This window comes from Euleptes europaea, chromosome 4 (genome assembly GCF_029931775.1).
Source record: "Euleptes europaea isolate rEulEur1 chromosome 4, rEulEur1.hap1, whole genome shotgun sequence".
Classification (NCBI taxonomy): Eukaryota; Metazoa; Chordata; class Lepidosauria; order Squamata; family Sphaerodactylidae; genus Euleptes; species Euleptes europaea.
Window position 1 is genome coordinate 105,186,481 of NC_079315.1, and position 19,619 is coordinate 105,206,099.

Genomic DNA, 19,619 nt, shown 5'->3' on the forward strand with positions numbered 1-19,619 from the left:
CCCCTCCACAATGTTTTCCTGAACCGAAACAGCCCCTGCAGAGTTATTTTCATAACTTTGCAGTTGCATGCAGATCATTCTGAGCATGTTCAGCTCCAAAGTTATGATAATAACTTCCTTCCAGGGCTGTTTCAGCTTGGGGAATCAGTGTGGAGGAGAAGGCTGCACCTCTCCCCCCATGCCACAGTTCTGAGCAGAATTGGACTCCTGGGGACTTTAAAAATGCCTTTCCCTGTAGCTACTGTGTGACTGCAGGTTATGCAAGCTGGGCTGGGGAACCCCAATCCAACTTGCCAAAAAAATGTAATATGTAGTTTGGCCCTAAGGAATTCTAGTTCAGGTCTGTACAACTGATGACCCATGGAGCCAAATATATCTCATGTGTTGTGTGATCTGCCTGACATTTCACAAGTTCCCCTGATTTTGCAATTTCAATCTGGAAGCAAAAGCAGGACGCTTCTCAAAATCCTGCTGAGCCACCTCCAATGGCCGGTCAGGGTCCGTTTAGATTGGTGAGTCACAACTTGAGCAGATCAGTGGAATGTTCAGTGTAAATTAAGTGGCTTAATAATTATGTCCAAAGGCAGCCTAGCAGCCATTTTAAAACTCCACTCTGAAGTGGTATTGTACACAGAGGTATTTACAGGTTCATGATCTAGGAAGTCAATGGGATGCCAAGGTGCACAGTATCAGGAAGTTATCAAGATCTTCCTGATCCTAAAATATCCCATTGATTAGACATGACAACATGGTGTGTACTTTTCCCTTAGCTGGCATTAGAGCAAATGTGAGACGTGGGGAACATTACGCACACACTTCTTCCTCGAATAAAACCTCAGCCTCCCTACTTGCATTGCTCCAATAGCAATATAATAAGGAGATAATAGCTTTATAAAGAGAAACCAAAAACTCTGATACTCACTTCTCTGGGGGAGAGCATCAAGTGTAAAAAGCGGCTTACTGGCATTGTGAAAGTTGTAAAAGTCATTTAAAAAACAAACCCCCTTCTCAAGATTACTTGTCTACTTTGACTTTTCAGCTTATATAAAGTGATATCACATTTACAGGACTAGAAAACATGTACACTTCGATATTCATGGTAATTTGATTTTAAAAACTTTTTCTTGCCCCACAGCACGCTGCGTCACAACATTGTGATGCACGCTTTTTTTTAAAAAAAGGAATGTAATCGTATACCATAGGCACTATTAATTTGAAATTTTATTTCACTGAGTTTAACTAGACATTACATGAGACATGGAGCTGCTATCGAATTTTCCTTCCGCCACCCCCTTCCTTGTCATGTCTAGGTAAGCACCATGTGCTGCTTGTCGCCCTCTGTCTGCTTCACAGTATTGACGATGTGAGCGCATTAGGCTGGGCTGTGACTCCATGGTAGAACATCTGCTTTGAACACAGAAGGTCCTAAGTTCACTCCCTGGCATCTCTAGTTTTTTTGTTTTTTTTAAAAAGGATCAAACTAGTAGGTGATGTGTACGACCTTTGCCTGAGGGGCACTGCCAGTCGAAGTACACAACATTGACCTGGAGAGACCACGGGTCTGACTCAGTATAAGGCAGCTGTACGGTTTCATGTATGAAGTCATATCACACTTTTTAGTTACCTAGACAACTCAAGGAAGAGGGGGGCAAAGAGACATTCAGGGACGGCTGCTCTGTGTTTCTCATAACATCTCATTAACTCCTATGTCCCCCCCCCCCCCCCGTACTCTGTTTGAACAGAGATGGGCATGGGATACAGAAAAGGCTGGCGAAATTGTACACTTCCCACAAATCTAGTGCTTTGTATCGAACTGTCTATACCTCACACCTTGGTTTCACTGTCTCCATGTGTGAAGTCACGTCACACTTTTTATTTACCTAGACAACTCAAGGAAGGGGGGGCAAAGAGACATTCGGTGATGGCAGCTCTGTGTTTCTCATAACATCTAATTAACTCCTATGTCCCCCCCCACCCCCCATGCTCTGTTTGAACAGAGATGAGCATAGGATACAGGAAAGGCTGGCGAAAGTGTACACTTCCCACAAATCTAGTGCTTTGTATCGAACGGTCTATACCTCACATCTTGGTTTCACTGTCTTCATGTGTGAAGTCATGTCACGCTTTTTATTGACCTAGACAACTCAAGGATGGGGGGGGGGGGCAAAGAGACATTCGGTGACGGCAGCTCTGTGTTTCTCATAAAATCTAATTAACTCCTATCTCCCCACCCCAAGTGCTCTGTTTGAACAGAGATGAGCATAGGATACAGAAAGGGCTGGAGAAAGTGTACACTTCCCACATATCTAGTGCTTTGTATTGAACCGTCTATACCTCACATCTTGGTTTCACTGTCTAAGGGCTTTTCATTCTCATTCTCTTGTGAGATCAGCTGGTAAGGCTTCTTCATTTCGTTCTCCTCGATCACGGAATTGCCCATCTCCGCATCCTTGTTCCTCAACTCGTGCCGTGATAAGTGTTCTACGATCCCTGCACCAATGGAATCTCCCAGAACGTTAGTAGTGGTACGCAGGCGGTCCCTGTGGAATAGGTTGTAATTTATTTGTTTGTTTGTTTGTTTATTGATTGCATTTCTATCCCATCCTCATTCCCGGCAAGCCGGGCTCACAGCGGTTCACAACAAGATAAAACATAGGTTAAAACATACATTAAAACATACTGTAAAATCATTCTTCATTATACATTAAAACAATAGAACAAGATGGCATCCTCTTTCGTTTGCAGCAACTAGACCCTAAACAGGCCTGGAGAACAGCGGACCCCCAAATCTGGTTGGGGGAGGATGGGGAGGCCAGCAAATGATGAAAATGGAGAAAGGCTTGCAGCTATCCTCAGATGTAGGCCTGGAGGAACAGTCATGTTTTGCAGGCCCTGTGGAACTCCTTTAGATCCCGCAGGGCCCTGATGTTACTTGGAAGAATTTAAGAATTTAAATAAGTCAAGTCACTATTTCGAAGGAGCTGTTGAAAGCATGTTCTAGAATGACGATATACGTAATACTGAGCTGAAATTAGGAAGTGTAATCAAAGTTTTTTGTGTGTGTCGGTATCACAACGAGAAGGTATTATGGTATACAGAAAAAGATAAAATTGTGAAACCTGCTAAGGGTCAAACTATGCAGTGCAGAGGTGATCTGTGACTGGCTCTCGTGACATTTTGGGTATGCTGTAAGCCATCCAAGAGGGACTCAGAGTTTTATCAAAGCAGCAGCACACATCATTTTATAACTCTAAGGGCCAATTCACACATTACAAAGTCACCATGAACACTACAAACACTACATGTGTGCAGAGAGTTCCATGATTGCGCTTGCAGACCTGATTTAGATTAGGTAAAAGTAAAGGTAAAGGTCCCCTGTGCAAGCACCGGGTCATTCCTGACTCATGGGGTGACGACACATCCTGACGTTTACTAGGCAGACTTTGTTTATGGGGTGGTTTGCCAGTGCCTTCCCCAGTCATCTTCCCTTTACCCCCAGCAAACTGGGTACTCATTTTACCGACCTCGGAAGGATGGAAGGCTGAGTCAACCTTGAGCCGGCTACCTGAAACCGACTTTCGTCAGGATCGAACTCAGATCGTGAGCAGAGCTCAGAGATTAGGATCACAGTGCAATTGGGGAAAGAGTTTCAGCCTTCCGCCCTGCACTCTTTTCCTGACCTGAAGTGGCTCCTTAGCTATCATTACACGAACGTTTCCCAACAGCCCAAAACAGCAGCTCCTCAGGGCTATTTCTGTGTATCATGGACGACACTAAACATATTAGACTCTGTGGTACTGCATCAGGTCTTTAAGCAGAGGCTGGAAGACCATCTCTTAGGGGTACTGTACTTGCAGATTCCAACACTGAGAATAGAGTTGTACTAGATGACCTCCAAGGTTCTTTCCAATCCTAAAACTCCATGACTCTCTAATCACGTCATTATGCTGGGTCTCTTGATGGCTGAACATCAACAGTCCGATATTCTATTGAATATGGCTACATATTGGTGGTGGATAGTGCTGTCAATTCACTGTCAATTTATGGTGACCACGTAGGGGTTTCCAGGTAAGAGACGAACACAGGTGGTGTTGACTGCGCGTTAAAAAGGTAAAGGTCCCCTGTGCAAGCACCGGGTCATTCCTGACCCATGGGGTGATGTCACATCCCAACGTTTACTAGACAGACTTTGTTTTACGGGGTGGTTTTGCCAGTGCCTTCCCCAGTCATCTTCCCTTTACCCCCAGCAAGCTGGGTACTCATTTTACCAACCTCGGAAGGATGGAAGGCTGAGTCAACCTTGAGCCGGCTACCTGAAACCAACTTCCGTCGGGATCGAACTCAGGTCGTGAGCAGAGCTTGGACTGCAGTACTGCAGCTTAGTACTCTGCGCCACGGGGCTCCTTGACTGCACGTTACTATTATTTTAAAAGGGAAAAAAAACACATGTAATTTTCCATAGAGGAATGAAACAAAATAATTGGAAAGTTCAGTTTTAACAAGGGTTGTCTAGCCTGAGTCCTTTTATTGTTCACCTTACACTGCCCTGATGGGAATACTCACAGAAACCAATCCACTGCAATGATCAGGGTAATATCGTCTGTTGGCAAGCCGACAGATGTCAATACAATCACCATGGTGACCAGACCAGCCTGAGGAATTCCTGCTGCCCCAATGCTGGCAGCTGTAGCCGTGATGCTGTGCAAGAGAGAGGAAATAACTCTTTGTTGGTTTTTACAATGCAAATGTCCCGAGAATCACTTTTTGAGCAAATTCAGCAATTTGGATCAGAACGTTATAACTTGAATCCATTGCTTGTTTTCGTAGCCAAAAATGTGGTTTGGCACCTAAGCCTGATCATTCATCCATACTTCCAGACTCCTTCAACAATCAGACAACACAGAAGTAATAAACGAGATAAAGCACTCATCAACCCTATTCATATGCATATACAGTATGAATACAGTATTCATCAACAAACCAAACCACCCATGGAGCATTTCATGCATATATACAAAGCAATGTATCCCTCAGTACACGTGAACCTGAAAGCAGAATTTCATATTGCATTGAGTGAACACATGAACGCATGAAGCTGCCTTATACTGAATCAGACCCTTGGTCCATCAAAATCACTCTTGTCTACTCAGACCGGCAGCGGCTCTCCAGGGTCTCAGGCAGGGGTCTTTCACATCACCTACTTGCCTAGTCCCTTTCACTGGAGATGCTGGGGATTGAACCTGGGACCTTCTGAATGCCAAACAGATGCTCTACCACCGAGCTACAGCACCTCCCCTAAGTAAGCGAAGTAAGATTAAAACATACAATCCTACTGTGTTGACTGAATGCCAACAAATTAAATAATTTTTTAGTTGATGAATCATTTGTCTTTTAACTGATTGACTAATCAATTATATTTGTGTTTATTACCAACACTTCGGTGTCCTGCTTTTACGGATGTGGAAGAACTGAGGGTCAGTCACATGAACACATGAAGCTACCTCATACTGAAACAGACCCTTGTTCCATCAAGGCCAATATTGTCTACTTAGACTGGCAGTGGTTCTCTAGGGTTTCAGGTGGAGGTCTTTCACATTGCTTATGACCTGATCTTTCTAAATGGAGATGCCAGGGATTGAACCTGGGATCTCCCAGGGTTTAAAGTTGCCTGGAGGTAGGAATGTCCAGTCAGAGAAATGGCATGGGGAAAAAAATTAATTTGGGGTCCTCCCCAGATGCTTTTTTTGCAGCTCAATTACACATCCGGGAATCCTTATAAGGACTCCTACCACTGTTTATGGTTTTAATATTTCAGAGTAGAGGGATTCTCATAAGATCCAACAAAGGTTGGCTTCCCCCCCCCTTCCACCATTAATTTGACAGGCACAAGTGCATAATGCAGGCTTTATAATAAGGCATAGCAGGTATTGGGAGGTCTGCATACAACTCACGTCTCTCATCCATCTGGAGTCTTATTATTGTTATTACTTTGTGTGTGTTAAGTGCCGTCAAGTCGCTTCCGACTCATGGCGACCCTATGAATGAAAGTCCTCCAAAATGTCCTATCTTTGACAGCCTTGCTCAGATCTTGCAAATTGAAGGCTGTGGCTTCCTTTATTGAGTCAATCCATCTCTTGTTGGGTCTTCCTCTTTTCCTGCTGCCCTCAACTTTTCCTATCATGATGGTCTTTTCCAGTGACTCTTGTCGTCTCATGACGTGACCAAAATACGACAGCCTCAGTTTAGTCATTTTAGCTTCTAGGGTCAGTTCAGGCTTGATTTGATCTATAACCCACTGATTTGTTTTTTTGGCAGTCCACGGAATCCGTAACACTCTCCTCCAACACCACATTTCAAAGGAATCTATTTTCTTCCTATCAGCTTTCTTCACTGTCCAGTTTTCACACCCATAATTATTACTTTACTAAGGGATAAATTACAACTGGCCATGGAGATGCTTTCTGCCCCACTGCAGGGCTGTGTATGTACTATTGGGGGTGGGGGGGGTGGGTGGGTCAGGGGTGATGGCCCTCCTCCCCTGATGGCATGGTCCTGATCTGAATCAGTCCCTGCGAGTCTTGGGGAATAAACTTCCCTACAGCTGCCATGTGCTGCAGGGAAAGCGAATCGGATCAGGCGGAAACTGATCCAACCCATGGCAAAATGTTGCTAAGATGTACACTGCATCAAAATTATTTATTTGTAAAGCTGTATTTGCACATCTGTAGTTTTAACAAAAAAAAAACCTGAGCTCGCAATTTGGAGTAGTAGGAATATCTGTGTGCAAGAAAATGAACAGAATGTAGTTGTGAGGTGGGATGGTTCTTTGTTTCCCCTCTTTTTGAACCCTCACAAATTTTCCTGCTACCAGTAGCTGACAGGAGGTTTTAATATTATTTAACTCCCCACAGTCTGTCACCCTTGTTTGTGTGAGGAGAGATCTTCCCTTTCCTCCCCCAGGTGAATAGAGAGGCTTAGAGGTTGAAGCTGATTTTAAAACGTTGAATATAAATAGAAGTTTATTATTTACAGAAAAAGGTTGTTAGATAGATGGTTTTTCTTCAAGAGAGGCACAAAGCTTAGATGGTTATGAGCAGTTCAAAATCTTAGATGGTTACAGGCACAGTACTTAGTTCTTAGTTCAGTTTCTTCAGGTTACTCAGTAATAAACTCAGATGTTATTCAATATATTCTTATACTTAATGTACTCAGTGAGGACTCTGACTACCCTAGCACACAAAATACCAGAGAGTGGAGGTTCATCCACAACCTTTCTCACTCCTTAGATTTGCCCACCTCCTGTGAAAAACAAATCTTTCTCCCCAAGAACACCGAGTCAGGAGTTTCCCTATTTCAGGAGCCACCTCCCAGTGACTGAAGGAAGGGTTCTCTCTCTACCACAATCTTCCCCTTGTCACCACTCAGGTTTGGTTTATTCACGCTAGGTAGTGTATGAACACACAGGTTCTCAGAGTCTCTCCACACAACCACACGTTCAGGAGCTCAGAGCTAAAAGATCTAGAACGCTTCTCTCCCTCCAAAAAGCACCCTTGTCAGCTCTAGACTCTGCCCACTGACTGCTGGCATCGGCTGACTGTTCCTAAGTCTCAGTGGTTAACCCTGTACTTGTCACAGTAGTGGACTAGTAAAATGAATCACGAGGCAGGGCTAATCAACCCAAAACTGAACAGAGCCTCAGCCAAGTCTGAAGCCTGCCTCCAACCTGTAAGGCTTCTTCCAACTTACACAACTACTTGGTGGGAGACTCCTTAGGCTGGAGGGGAGTTCCTTAGTCTGAAAGAACTCCTTCTAGCCACAGTAGGATTTGCCCCCCCACCCCCACCCCGCAACTGGCAACCGAGGAACTTTGGTTGTGGCAAACCCCAAACTGCAACAAGGGTACAATTGCCGGAAATTTGACTGCAGAGACTTTCATTTAAGTCCACAGGGAGAGGCTCAGTGGTAGAGCATCTGCTTGGCATGCAGAATGTCCCAGATTTAATCCCCAGCATCTCCACTTAAAGGGACTAGGCAAGTAGGTGATGTGAAAGACCTCTGCCTAAGACCCTGGAGAGCTGCTGCCTGTCTGAGTAGACAATACTGACTTTGATGGACCAAGGGTCGGATTCAGTATAAGGCAGCTTCATAAGAGAATAAGAACATAAGAAAAGCCCTGCTGGATCAGACCAAGGCCCATCAAATCCAGCAGTCTGCTCACACAGTGGCCAACCAGGTGCCTCTAAGAAGCCCCCAAACAAGATGACTAAAGCACCATCCTGCCTGTGTTCCACTGCACCCAAGATAATAGGCATGCTCCTCTGATCCTGGAGAGAATAGGTATGCATCATGACCAGTATTCATTTTAACTAGTATCCATGAATACCCCTATCCTCCATGAACATGTCCACTCCCCTCTTCATGTGTTCATGTGTTCATGTATTCAAAATGGATCTATCTCAATACACATTTTGGGGGGATACAAACCTATAAGATCCATTCTGTTAATGGCGGGCACTTTCTTCTAGTGCAAGAGCCTTCCTTTCATGCAAGAGCCTTGTGAGGGAAAGCTCAGTTGTTAGTGCTACAGATTCATGGGGCCCCCATGTGTGTGAGCATGACAAACAGGTGTTTCCAACCACAGGTAAACATGGCGAGGAGCTGAAATCCACCATGGGTGATACCTTCCATATCCATAGTGGAAGAAAACACATTTTCCCTTTTGCAACATACCTTAGCTGCACTGTAAAAAAGAGCCAATGCAGACGAGTACCTCACAGTTTTCATAAGGGTTCCATACCTTATTGTGATAATCTGTCCGAAGTTTAGTTCCATGTTATTGACTTGGGCAATGAAAATCGCAGCCAGTGCCTCATACAGAGCCGTGCCATCCATGTTAATAGTTGCACCCACAGGGAGCACAAATCTCGTAATACGTTTATCCACTCCATTATTTTCTTCCAAACACTTAAACGTGATGGGTAAGGTGGCGGAACTATAGTGCGAGCAGGAGGGAAAAGCAGAAAGATAGCACAACCACACTGCAAAAGCCAGGAAATTGCGATGTGACTCGTGACTGAGTACCATTAACAGCAACAATAACAATAATTACTTTGAATGTGTGAAACAGGAACCCTGAACAAATGCTACAGGGACCAACCACCTTGTTACTGTGCATTCCCCTTAAATATAACGCTTTTCAGTGAAATTATTGAATATGTCAGTTGCGAGTCAGCTCTCTGATCTAGTTAAGGAAATCGGTGCACCTAAGTAGGCTTTTGTGCAGATATATCTGCATATAGTCAGCTGCAAGTAAGCACTCTGATCTAGTTAAGAAAACTGGTGCACCTAAGTAGGCTTTTGTGCAGATATCCAATTGCTGGACTGATGGGCACCAGCACAGACTGGATAATGTTGATACTATTTATACCTGCTGCACTGGTTTCAGTGATTTGCATGTTTATGAATGTGCAACTCCATGTATATTTTGCTAGCTATCCATGCACAATGTTTTCATATCTATCTATCTATCTATCTATCTATCTATCTATCTATCTATCTATCTATCTATCCATCCATCCATCCATCCTTCTAAGGCCACTGAACTCAATAGATTTGGAATGGTGTAACACTGGCTAGGATTGCACTGGAAGTCTTCAGTAATCACAATACCAACTCATCCTATGTAAAATTTCATTTGAAGGCAAAGTAGGCTCGGGTCACACTTGTTCCCACCTTGACGACGTCCCCAAGGCCGTAATGAGAGCTTGCAGCAGTCCTCCAATGAAGACCCACGGGTTCTTTCGAGTGATTAGGAAGTACAGTAGCGGGAGGACGACAATAGCATGGATTAACAATCCAATGATCACAGTTACGGTATACATGGCAAGCTGTCCTCCAATCACACCCATGTCTTCCATCTCAACAATTTTCCCAGCGATCAAAAACATGATCCCAAGTGGGGCATACCTACAAGCAAGATAGAAACAAGCAAGGTAGAAGAATTTTCTAACAGAGCGGTTCCTCAGTGGAACAGGCTTCCTCAGGAGGTGGCAAGCTCTCCTTCCCTGGAGGTTTTTAAGAGGAGGCTAGATGGCCATTTATCAGCAATGCTGATTCTATGACCTTAGGCAGATAATGAGAGGGAGGGCACCTTGGCCATCTTCTGGGCATGGAGTAGGGGTCACTGGGCTGTGTGTGGGGGGGAGGTAGTTTGGAATTTCCTGCCTTGTGCAGGGGGTTGGACTAGATGACCCTAGTGGTCCCTTCCAACTCTATGATTCTGTTCTATGTGTGCGCGCTTAAAGTGCTGTCAAGTCATAGCTGGCTTATGGCAACCCCAGCAAGGGGTTGTCAAGGCAAGTGATTAAGCAGAGGTGGTTTGCCATTACCTTCCTCTGCAAAGTCTTCCTGGGAAGGGGGTTCTCCTTTCCAAGTGCTGGCCCTGCTTAGCTTCCAAGAAAGGATTGGGCTATACCATGCTGCCTTCCTTCAAGATAGAAACATAATACTATGCTATACAGCAACAAGCCCATGTGTGTACCAAATATGCCCTACTATCTCACAATCTCTCACTTAGAACTTCTCTGTCCCATTCTAAAGGTAAGTGCAGCCAAAGCTATGCATTCTATCCCCTCCTATCCCCAGTTTGACTACTCCTGAGAAAGACTGTGCAGGAAATTGATGGGGAATAAATGGAAAATGTTAGCATGTTGCTGATCATTTGCATTCTTTCTGTGACCTCTGTTTATCCTTACACATTGTTGTGCCTTCCTTTTGGTGTATGGGGCAATTGTTTATTGATGCTTATTCTTACTTTATGTTGACATCTTTTTTTGCCAATTTATTTATCTGATTATAAAATTTCTATGCCACCTGTCCAGAGAACCTGCTCAAAGCAGCACACAAAGTAAATCAGCATAACAAACCATTACAATTAACAAATTACAAGAATCCAGCTATTAAAAAGCCCAGCTGGAGCATTAAAAACACAACATAAAACTTTTAGCAGTATAAATGACCTGGTAAAGCTGTCTTCAGGATAGAAGCAGACCATAAAAACAATTTTAAAAGATCAGACTCCGTAGTTAATCAATTCGGGTTGATTAAAAACAATCAAACTGGTTTGAAAATGATCTTGAAGTAAGTTATGTTGAAGTAAACAAATGTCCCCCTCTCCCCTTTTGGGCTTATATACTATTACAACTACTTGTGGGGGCTTTGTACATTGTCTCAACTATCATGTGGGGGCCCTGGCGGCCTTACCAGGCCCACAGTGGCCTCTATGTGTCACTAATTGAGTGCCATTTGTCTGTTAATTTATTGATGTTTCATGGGATGTTAAATTGTTTTATTTATATTGTGTTTTTATTGTGTTTTATAGTATTTTACTGTATTTGATATCATGTTGCTAGCCGCCCTGAGCCCGGCTTCGGCCGGGGATTGAGGGCAGGGTAGAAATCTAAACAAATACATACTTAAATAAACTAGTTCTTGAACTGGCCCATTTGCTAGTGGTCACATGATCCCATTTTTACCGAGTACATTAATGTACCATTCAACACTTACCACATGATTAGTGCTACCAGTCGCATGATAGCCTCATTAAGGCTATCAAAAAAGTCCCTTAATGCCCGTCCTTGCTCCTTCATGTTCCCAATCACCAGTCCAAAGCTGATTGAGAACACTACCAGTCCAAGGGCATTCACTCCGTTTACACCACCTGGGACAGGGATCATCTCCGTTTTCATCTGGGTGAGATTCTCCACTGCTTCTGTCACGTTGTTTATAATGGCAGCGATGACTGACGATTCATTCACTGCGACTGGGACACGGTACGTCCTTTCTTCATAGTTTGTTTTGAACTGTTAGTGGTGCAACAAAGAGTAGATGTTATATATCCATGTCTGCAAGGGCTATGGCTCAAATGTCAGAGCACATACATTGCACAGAGAAGGTCCCAGATCCAGAGCCTGGCTTCTCTCCAGATAAAGAATCAAAAGTAGCAAGGGTTGAGAAAGAGACCTTTCTCTCCTTGTGGCCCTGGAATAGGGTCAGCTGTATAATGAAGCAACCTGAGGGAGTTCACTCTGAGGTAGATTTGGGGCTTGCTCCCCACCAGTCCCCATTGCCAACCAACTGCCTATTGATCGCCCGCCCATCTGACACTTCTATCAGGGAGCCAAAGGAGATAATTCCCTTATCTCTTTCCTTCTTTTGGTGATGGAAAGTGCCGTCAAGTCACAGCTGACGTATAGCGACCCCATAGGGTTTTCAAGGCAAGAGACGTACGGAGGTGGTTTGCCATTGCCTGCCTCTGCGTAGGCTCAGATAGTTCTGAGAGAACTGTGACTGGTCCAAAGTCATTCAGCTGGTTTCATGTGGAGGAGGGGGGAATCAAACCTGGATCTCCAGATAAGAGCCCGCTTCTCCTAACCACTACACCATGCTGACTCCTTATGCCTCTTTAAAACAGCATGACTATCCATACATGCTGGTTAATGAACTCAAGCATGATTCCTTCGTTTCGCGAGAGCTTGGCTGCCATTTTTGGTGGTCAGTTGCCACAGCAACCAAAACAGTGGCTGAACTATCCTGAGAATATGTAAAATAACAAAAATCTTGGCAAGAAAGGAGGATTATAAATTAAGTAAAAAAAGTATTAATTGATTTACTTCATTTATACCCTGTCTTTCTCCCTAAAGGGGATCCAAAATGTTTACATCATTCTCCTCTCTTCCATTTTATCCTCACCACAACTCTGTGAGGTAGGTTAGGTAGAGAGTATGTGATTTTCATCATAAATAACACTCTTCCAAAAGGTATGAGTTGGCTACAAATCTTGATCATATATACAAGACTGTGCCAATCCTAGGTTTGCTGCCCCATAACGTGAGGCATGATACCTTTATTGAGATACCATGAGTTGGCTCCTATAATTTCATTCTGGAATTGCAGAGCCTTCTTCTAGCACAAGAACTGTTGCTCCACTGGAACTCACTTGCTCTGGGAGAGCATGCCTCTCAACCAGAGGATGTCTCCACTGTTTGCAAAACAGAATCACGCAAACCATAGTTTGATGGTTGACTCTTTTCACCTTAACCAATGTTTTTCATTCTAGCTATATCTGAAAAAGTGAGCTGTGGCTCACGAAAGCTCATTTCCCACCAGTAATGTTGTTAGTTTTTAAGGTGCTACTGGACTCCTACTCTTTTCTACTGCTAGTGACAGACTAACATGGCTACCCATCATGATCAACTTTTGTGTGTATTTTGACCAGATCAGAAATTTGAATATTCACCTATTTCCATCATTCTCATCAGAGCAACACTGCTAATGTGTCCTGAATTCTGAATGAGATGTAATGTGACCATTAAAATGTATATGTATAAAAAGTCTTTCATGGCCTGGGCGTAGGGTTGCCAAGCAACCAGTGGGAGACTAGAGGTCAGAGACATGTGGGGGCAGATGTTGGTCTCAGGTGCTACTGGACTCAAATCTAGCTCTTCTACTGCAGACCAACACACCCTCTGAAACCACAGAGGGCTGACATCATTTCCAGATTTTCCCCACAGGTGACATCATGCTGTCGGCCCAATGGCTATTTTTCAAAAAATCTCCCACTGCTGCTCGAAATAGCAACAGAAAATGAGAGGCATGGCAAGGGAACCCCCTGGGGGGGTTGGAAACCCTACATGGGCCCCATATGGGCCTGTGTATATCTACAGGAAGACTTCTTCTGATATGCTCCACTGTGAGAGGTTTGCTCACCTGAGCAAGGCCATTTGAAGGTGTCACCTTGCAAACAGGTAAGATTACAGGTGCTCACACCTGAGCATCCTCTGCTGTGGCCTCCACTTGGAGGTTAGGAAAGCTCCCACACTATTATGATTCTGTAAAATGTGAAAAATGGACCTGTTTAGAAGGACATTTTTCTAAGGAATATCTTTAATTTTTTTTTGTAAATGTTAATGTCTGTAGGAATTTTCTGGATAGTTTTTATGGTGTATATTGTTGTTTTGTACTATACTTATAGGAGCCCCATGGCACAGAGTGGTAAGCTGCAGTACTGTAGTCAAAAGCTCTGCTCACGACCTGAGTTCGATCCCAATGGGAGTCCGTTTCAGGTAGTCGGCTCAAGGTTGACTCAGCCTTCCATCCTTCCGAGGTCGGTAAAATGAGTACCCAGCTTGCTGGGGGTAAAGGGAAGATGACTGGGGAAGGCACTGGCAAACCACCCCGTAAACATAGGCTGCCTAGTAAACGTCAGGATGTGATGTCACCCCATGGGTCAGGAATGACCCGGTGCTTGCACAGGAGACCTTTACCTTTTTTTACTGTACTTATGGTTTTTATTATATCATTGGCTTTTTTACAATCCATCTTGAGTTTCTGTGAGAAAGATTATAAGTGAAGTAAGTAAATAAATATTTGTCATCTAAATTTGATAATGTGCTTTTGTGTCTAGAAAAGAAGTGAACTCTACATGGAAGTAAGCAAGCTATTAAACTCCACAGAATCAGGAGGCAAAACTGTGTGCAATTCAAAAGATGATCTACAAAATTCCTGTATGAAATTAATAACACAGTGTTACCTGTTTAAAGCAGGCTTCAACCAGATTTGGAGGAAACATATTTCTGAGGGGGGGAAAAGAAATCGATTTGAGACACACTAGCCATCTTTTCAAGCAGAAGCTTAGGAGGAAACAACATATTTCTGAGCGGGGGGCGGGGGGCGGGGGGGGAAAATCTATTTAAGATACACTAGCCATCTTTTCAAGCAGAAGCTTAGGAGGAAACAACTCTACCATTCGGAGGTGGTGTGCCATTGCCTGCCTCCACATAGGCTGAGAGAGTTCTGAGAGAACTGTGACTGGCCCAAGGTCACCCAGCTGGCTTCATGTGGAGGAGTGGGGCAATCAAACCCGGTTCTCTAGATTAGAGTCTGCCACTCTTAACCACTACACCATGCTGGCTCTCTAACATATACGTTAGTATATGTCTGAATATGGCACACAAGAGGCTGATATGAATTCTCAACACATAAACTATTTTACTCTTATGGGGAAACGGTCAAGTTAGAGTGTCAGGGAGGTGTCAGGTTTAAACATGGTAGCTGAAAAGGCAAAAGGAATGAGGTAAACTTCATATAACTAAATACAATAGATAGTCTGTCACGTGAATGTAGCTATTTTGTTCTATGGACAGGTGTTTGTAGCTGTTGAGTTTACTTGGTTGTTACTCCTTAAATAAACCGGCATAAGCTTATTCGACACACATTGCTAATATTTGTGGAGGCAGGAATATACACACAGGTTTCAATTTTCCTTCTTTAACATTTGATAGGGATCACTCCCTTTTCCTTGGAGCTGTTTCCCTTAGGGAAGGACTACCGGTTTCACTTCCCTATCTCAGGATCCTCCTCGACCCCTCACTACTTTTCCTTCTTCCACTCTAGCTGCCAACCTCTAACTGCCACTCTCAACTGCTGCCCTCAACTGCCACTCTCCCAGGTCAACAGTAGAATCCCCCCCCCACAAAAAAACCCCATCGATCAGTGTTCTCAGTTAGCATCTGCAGTTAGCTGTCCATCACACATGCCTTGTCCCAACTATTGCGTTCCTTTCATGGCTAATATTTAATTTCTTTATATGCAAAGGAAGTGATCAGATTTTAATTAGGCTAAAATTGTCAGGTCCATGTTTCCAAATTATTTTTTTGCCCTGAGAATGCCAGCTTAAAAAAAGGGGACAGAGCTCTGACAGCAGCTTCATGCCATCAAGTTCATTCAGCCACACATGGTCACCTGTGGCAGGTGTGAAAGAACACTTCTGTCTTTGCAAACACTGTAGAAAATGCTGCCTTACCTGATTAAGTCCAGAAAGGCATCTGCAGCTGTCACCCGTACAATTTTGCCTTCTCGGTGCATCTTTTCCTTCGACCCTTTCCCAGGGTGGATGATGACCACCATGATTATTCCAATCAGGACGGCAATGACGGTGGTACTCATGTAGTAGACAACTGCTCTGAGCCCCATCTTCCCTGATGCTTTGCTGTCCAGGGCAGAAACCCCTAGAAAATGCAAGCACTAACAGTAAGGCTAGAGTCTCTATATCTTTAGAAGATGAAATCAGCATACATAGCTAATTAAACACTTTTCTGAGAAAAAAATCTGTTTGTTTAGGGTACGTGTTAACTGCCCTCTCCTCAAAACACTCAAAGCAGCTACTTTCTGACCAACTATGACAACTACTTTCAGACCAGCAGCTCCTCACATACATTTTGTCATGAAGGTCACTAAGAACAACCTCATCTTGGGTCGGTTATGCATGGGTACTTTCACTCATGTTCGCCCCCAGTCTGTCTCAGTTGTTCCTTGGAGTTATGCATCAGTTTTCCGTCCATTAGAGATGACCTTGCAGCCAGCCCTCACAAATCCTGGGACTTCCCGTTCCTCAACTAACCCGACTCTTTTATCTCCCCTAAGATCACCCCGGGTGAAATCCCCATGCATAAGGCAGAGTGCGGGACACTGACGCTTGGAGGAGTGACGTTTTTCTCACTACTGCCAATTATAAAGCAGCATGTCAAGGGGCGGGGATTAAAATGCTTCCTGCTTCCTCTGAGTTCTTCCTGAGCAGAAGAAAGGATTTTAAAAACAAGGCTTGGGTTTCTCCATTCCTTTTAGAGAGCTCTGTTTTGCTTTTATTTTTAAAATGCTTTTTGACTTGGCACTTGGGTTCTTGCTGGGGTGGGGGAGGACTTTTCTCTCACAGTAAGGACTACAGCCAATTACCAAAGCAGCATTTCAAGGGGCGGGGACTCAAATGCTACGTGATTTGAGCTTGGAGACTGCTGCTGCATAGATTTGCAAGAGAAAAGTGTGGGTCCAACGAGCAACAAACCTCAGTTAAAACTGCCATGCATAAGTGACCTTGGTCTTAGGCTTTCTTTGCAATAGCCCTTACCCTGAGAAATGGACTTCCAAGAATGCTCAGAAGGACCACCTCTTGACTAGTGTTTAGGAGAAGGTGCAAAATAGAGATTGGTAAGCAGGCTTTTGCTGTTATTTACCTGGGCTTTTGATTAGGGGTGCCAACCTTAGGTGGGGCCTAGACTTCTCCCAGAATTACAACTGATCTCCAGACTACAGAAATCATTTGCCCTAGGGGAAATGGCAGCTTTGAAAAGTGGACTTTATGACAGCACATTCCTGCTGAGCTTTCTCCCCAAACTCTGCCCTCCCTAGACACCATCCCCATATCTCCAGGAATTTCCCAAGCTGGAGTTAGCATCCCTGCTTTTGATTGACTGCTGCAAAAATGCAAATTTATCTGATCTGATTTTGTATCATGGAACCTTGTGACCTGTTTTGAGCGCCTCTTGAGGGAGAAAGTGTGGGGTGCAAATGTTTGAACAAACCGGCACCACAATAAAAATACTATAACTAAAATCAAAACAATTTTTCTACTGATAAGAACAATCAATAAAAGAAAATCAACAAATAATACAAATAAAACAATCAACAAATCAAAACAGCAATAAAACAATGAGAAAGCAGAAATAAAAAGGCTATTAAAATCAGCAATAGTAAAAGTGGTGAATAATTTTAAAAAATGAAGGCAGAGACAAAAGGTAAAGACAATGGCTGATCATTATCCTAAAAAAAAAGTATCCCCTGCCGCCTGACACTTAACAGTCTAGGTGCGAAGTAAACCATTGAGAGGAAGGCATTTCATAGAAGAGGTGTTACCAAATTAAAGATGATCAATAGAAGAAGAAGAGTTGATTTTTACACCCTGCTTTCCCCCCTACTTTTAAGGAGTGTCAAAGCGGCTTACAATCGTCTTCCCTTCCCCTCCCCACAACAGGCACCTTGTGAGGTAGGTGGGGCGGAGAGAGTTTGGAGAGAACTGTGATTAGCCCAAGGTCACTCAGCAGGCTTCTGTGGAGGAGTGGGGAATGAAACCTGGTTCTCCAGATTAGAGTCCTCTGCTCTTAACCCCTACACCTCACTGATCTCTTCCTTGCTTAAGGATACTATAGCACCCATTATGCCTCTCCCGCTTCAAACACAATGCTCTTAAGTACTGGAATTTGCAGTTTCCAAGGAAATTGCTAGTGCAAGCATCTGAAATGATCCTAAAAGATATTTCATTGTGATAATACTTTAACTAACTGACCTTCAGAGACAACCACACACAAACAACCACACACACACACACACATCTGGCATCTAGTACTTCAACTGGACAGTGCTTCTGCTTTCATGCACTGCTTGGAGACTCCCAAGAGACATCCAGCTGGCCACTATTGAGTACACCTCCTTGCAGCTATATATAGTACACCGGTGGGTAAATGAGTGCATATGTGCAAAGTCAATGTTTTTAAAGGGGGAAAAGAAAAAGGTTTTCAAGGAAAGAGAAAGACAGACCTATCACTCAAAAGTGGCAGATTCCAGACATTTTCCTGTCTAACCCATAACTGGCATATCATTTAAAAATGTTTTTCTGGGTGTATGTTTGTAAGCCAGAATGATTTTTTTTAAAGTTAAAAAATATATGTGCCTGGTATTGCCAGGTATGTAGGCTCGTAAAGTTGGGAACATGTCAGAAATATGGCTATGAACTCTGAGAGGTTTAGGTGGCCCATCCCTTCTGTTAAAGCACGGATCTTCTATATTCTACCATCTACCCCTTTTCATATTCAGGATCAACATAGTATGACATGTGTGTATAAAGTGACTTCAAGTCGCAGCCGACTTATGGCAACCCCTTTTGGGATTTTCATGGCAAGAGACTAACAGAGGTGGTTTGCCAGTGCCTTCCTCTGCACAGCAACTCTGGTATTCCTTGGTGGTCTCCCATCCAAATACTAACCAGGGCTGACCCTGCTTAGCTTCTGAGATCTGACAAGATCAGGCTAGCCTGGGCCATCCAGGTCAGGGCATCCAGTATGACATAGTATGATAAAATTAGCATTAAGCAAAAATGGTAGCAACCGGGGCAGAACCCTTGAATTTCAAGGCAAACCTGTAAATACTTTATCTAAATGATTTATTAGGAAACCAAAGACATCATCCATAAAAGCTTATAGACACGAGCAATAACGATCCAGTTTGTGCCATATGTGCACCCTTCATATGGATGGGGGCTGATTGGGGAGGGGTTTCGTGGGAGGGAATTCCACGCATAGAAACAGCAAACATAGGAGAGGAGGGGAGGATTTAATTGGAGCTGGTTTGTGCCATAGTTATGTCAAATTTTGCCTTAAACTAAGGTTGCAATCCTAAAATAACTTTCCTGGGAGTAAGCCTCATTGAATAAAGCAGGACCTACTTCTGAGTACACCTCCCTAGGATTGCTCTCAACTCTGCCTGAAAGGCTGAAGGAGCAAGTAAAAGGATTCTTGAGTTGCAATCAAAATCACCCAGCTAATTATCACTATCAGGTAATTTCAGCAATCAGGTGTTCACTGTCATTTCTTTAAGACCATTTTCAAAGCAAAGCGAAGATAAAAGGATAACAACACTACAAAGCCAGGTAGCTTCTGACCAAACTTTGGCCATTTCCATGGGTTGTTTTGTTCATTAAACTGGATTCCCTTATAATTCAGAGACAAATA

At 43.6% G+C, this 19,619-nt stretch overlaps 1 protein-coding gene across 1 annotated transcript in view; it reads right to left on the minus strand.

Annotated features, from left to right (window-relative positions):
* Nucleotides 1-2,241: 2,241 nt before the first annotated feature.
* The window catches only part of SLC1A3 (solute carrier family 1 member 3), a 53,726-nt gene continuing 36,348 nt past the window's right edge, over nucleotides 2,242-19,619 (minus strand). Inside the window, exons 3-9 of the mRNA XM_056848392.1 lie at nucleotides 15,863-16,067; nucleotides 14,591-14,633; nucleotides 11,566-11,861; nucleotides 9,733-9,966; nucleotides 8,798-8,992; nucleotides 4,564-4,698; nucleotides 2,242-2,540 (exon numbers count right to left, since the gene is read on the minus strand). Of these exons, the coding sequence (XP_056704370.1) occupies nucleotides 2,336-2,540; nucleotides 4,564-4,698; nucleotides 8,798-8,992; nucleotides 9,733-9,966; nucleotides 11,566-11,861; nucleotides 14,591-14,633; nucleotides 15,863-16,067 (1,313 nt within the window). The 3' untranslated portion in view covers nucleotides 2,242-2,335. The remainder of the gene's footprint in view (nucleotides 2,541-4,563; nucleotides 4,699-8,797; nucleotides 8,993-9,732; nucleotides 9,967-11,565; nucleotides 11,862-14,590; nucleotides 14,634-15,862; nucleotides 16,068-19,619) is intronic.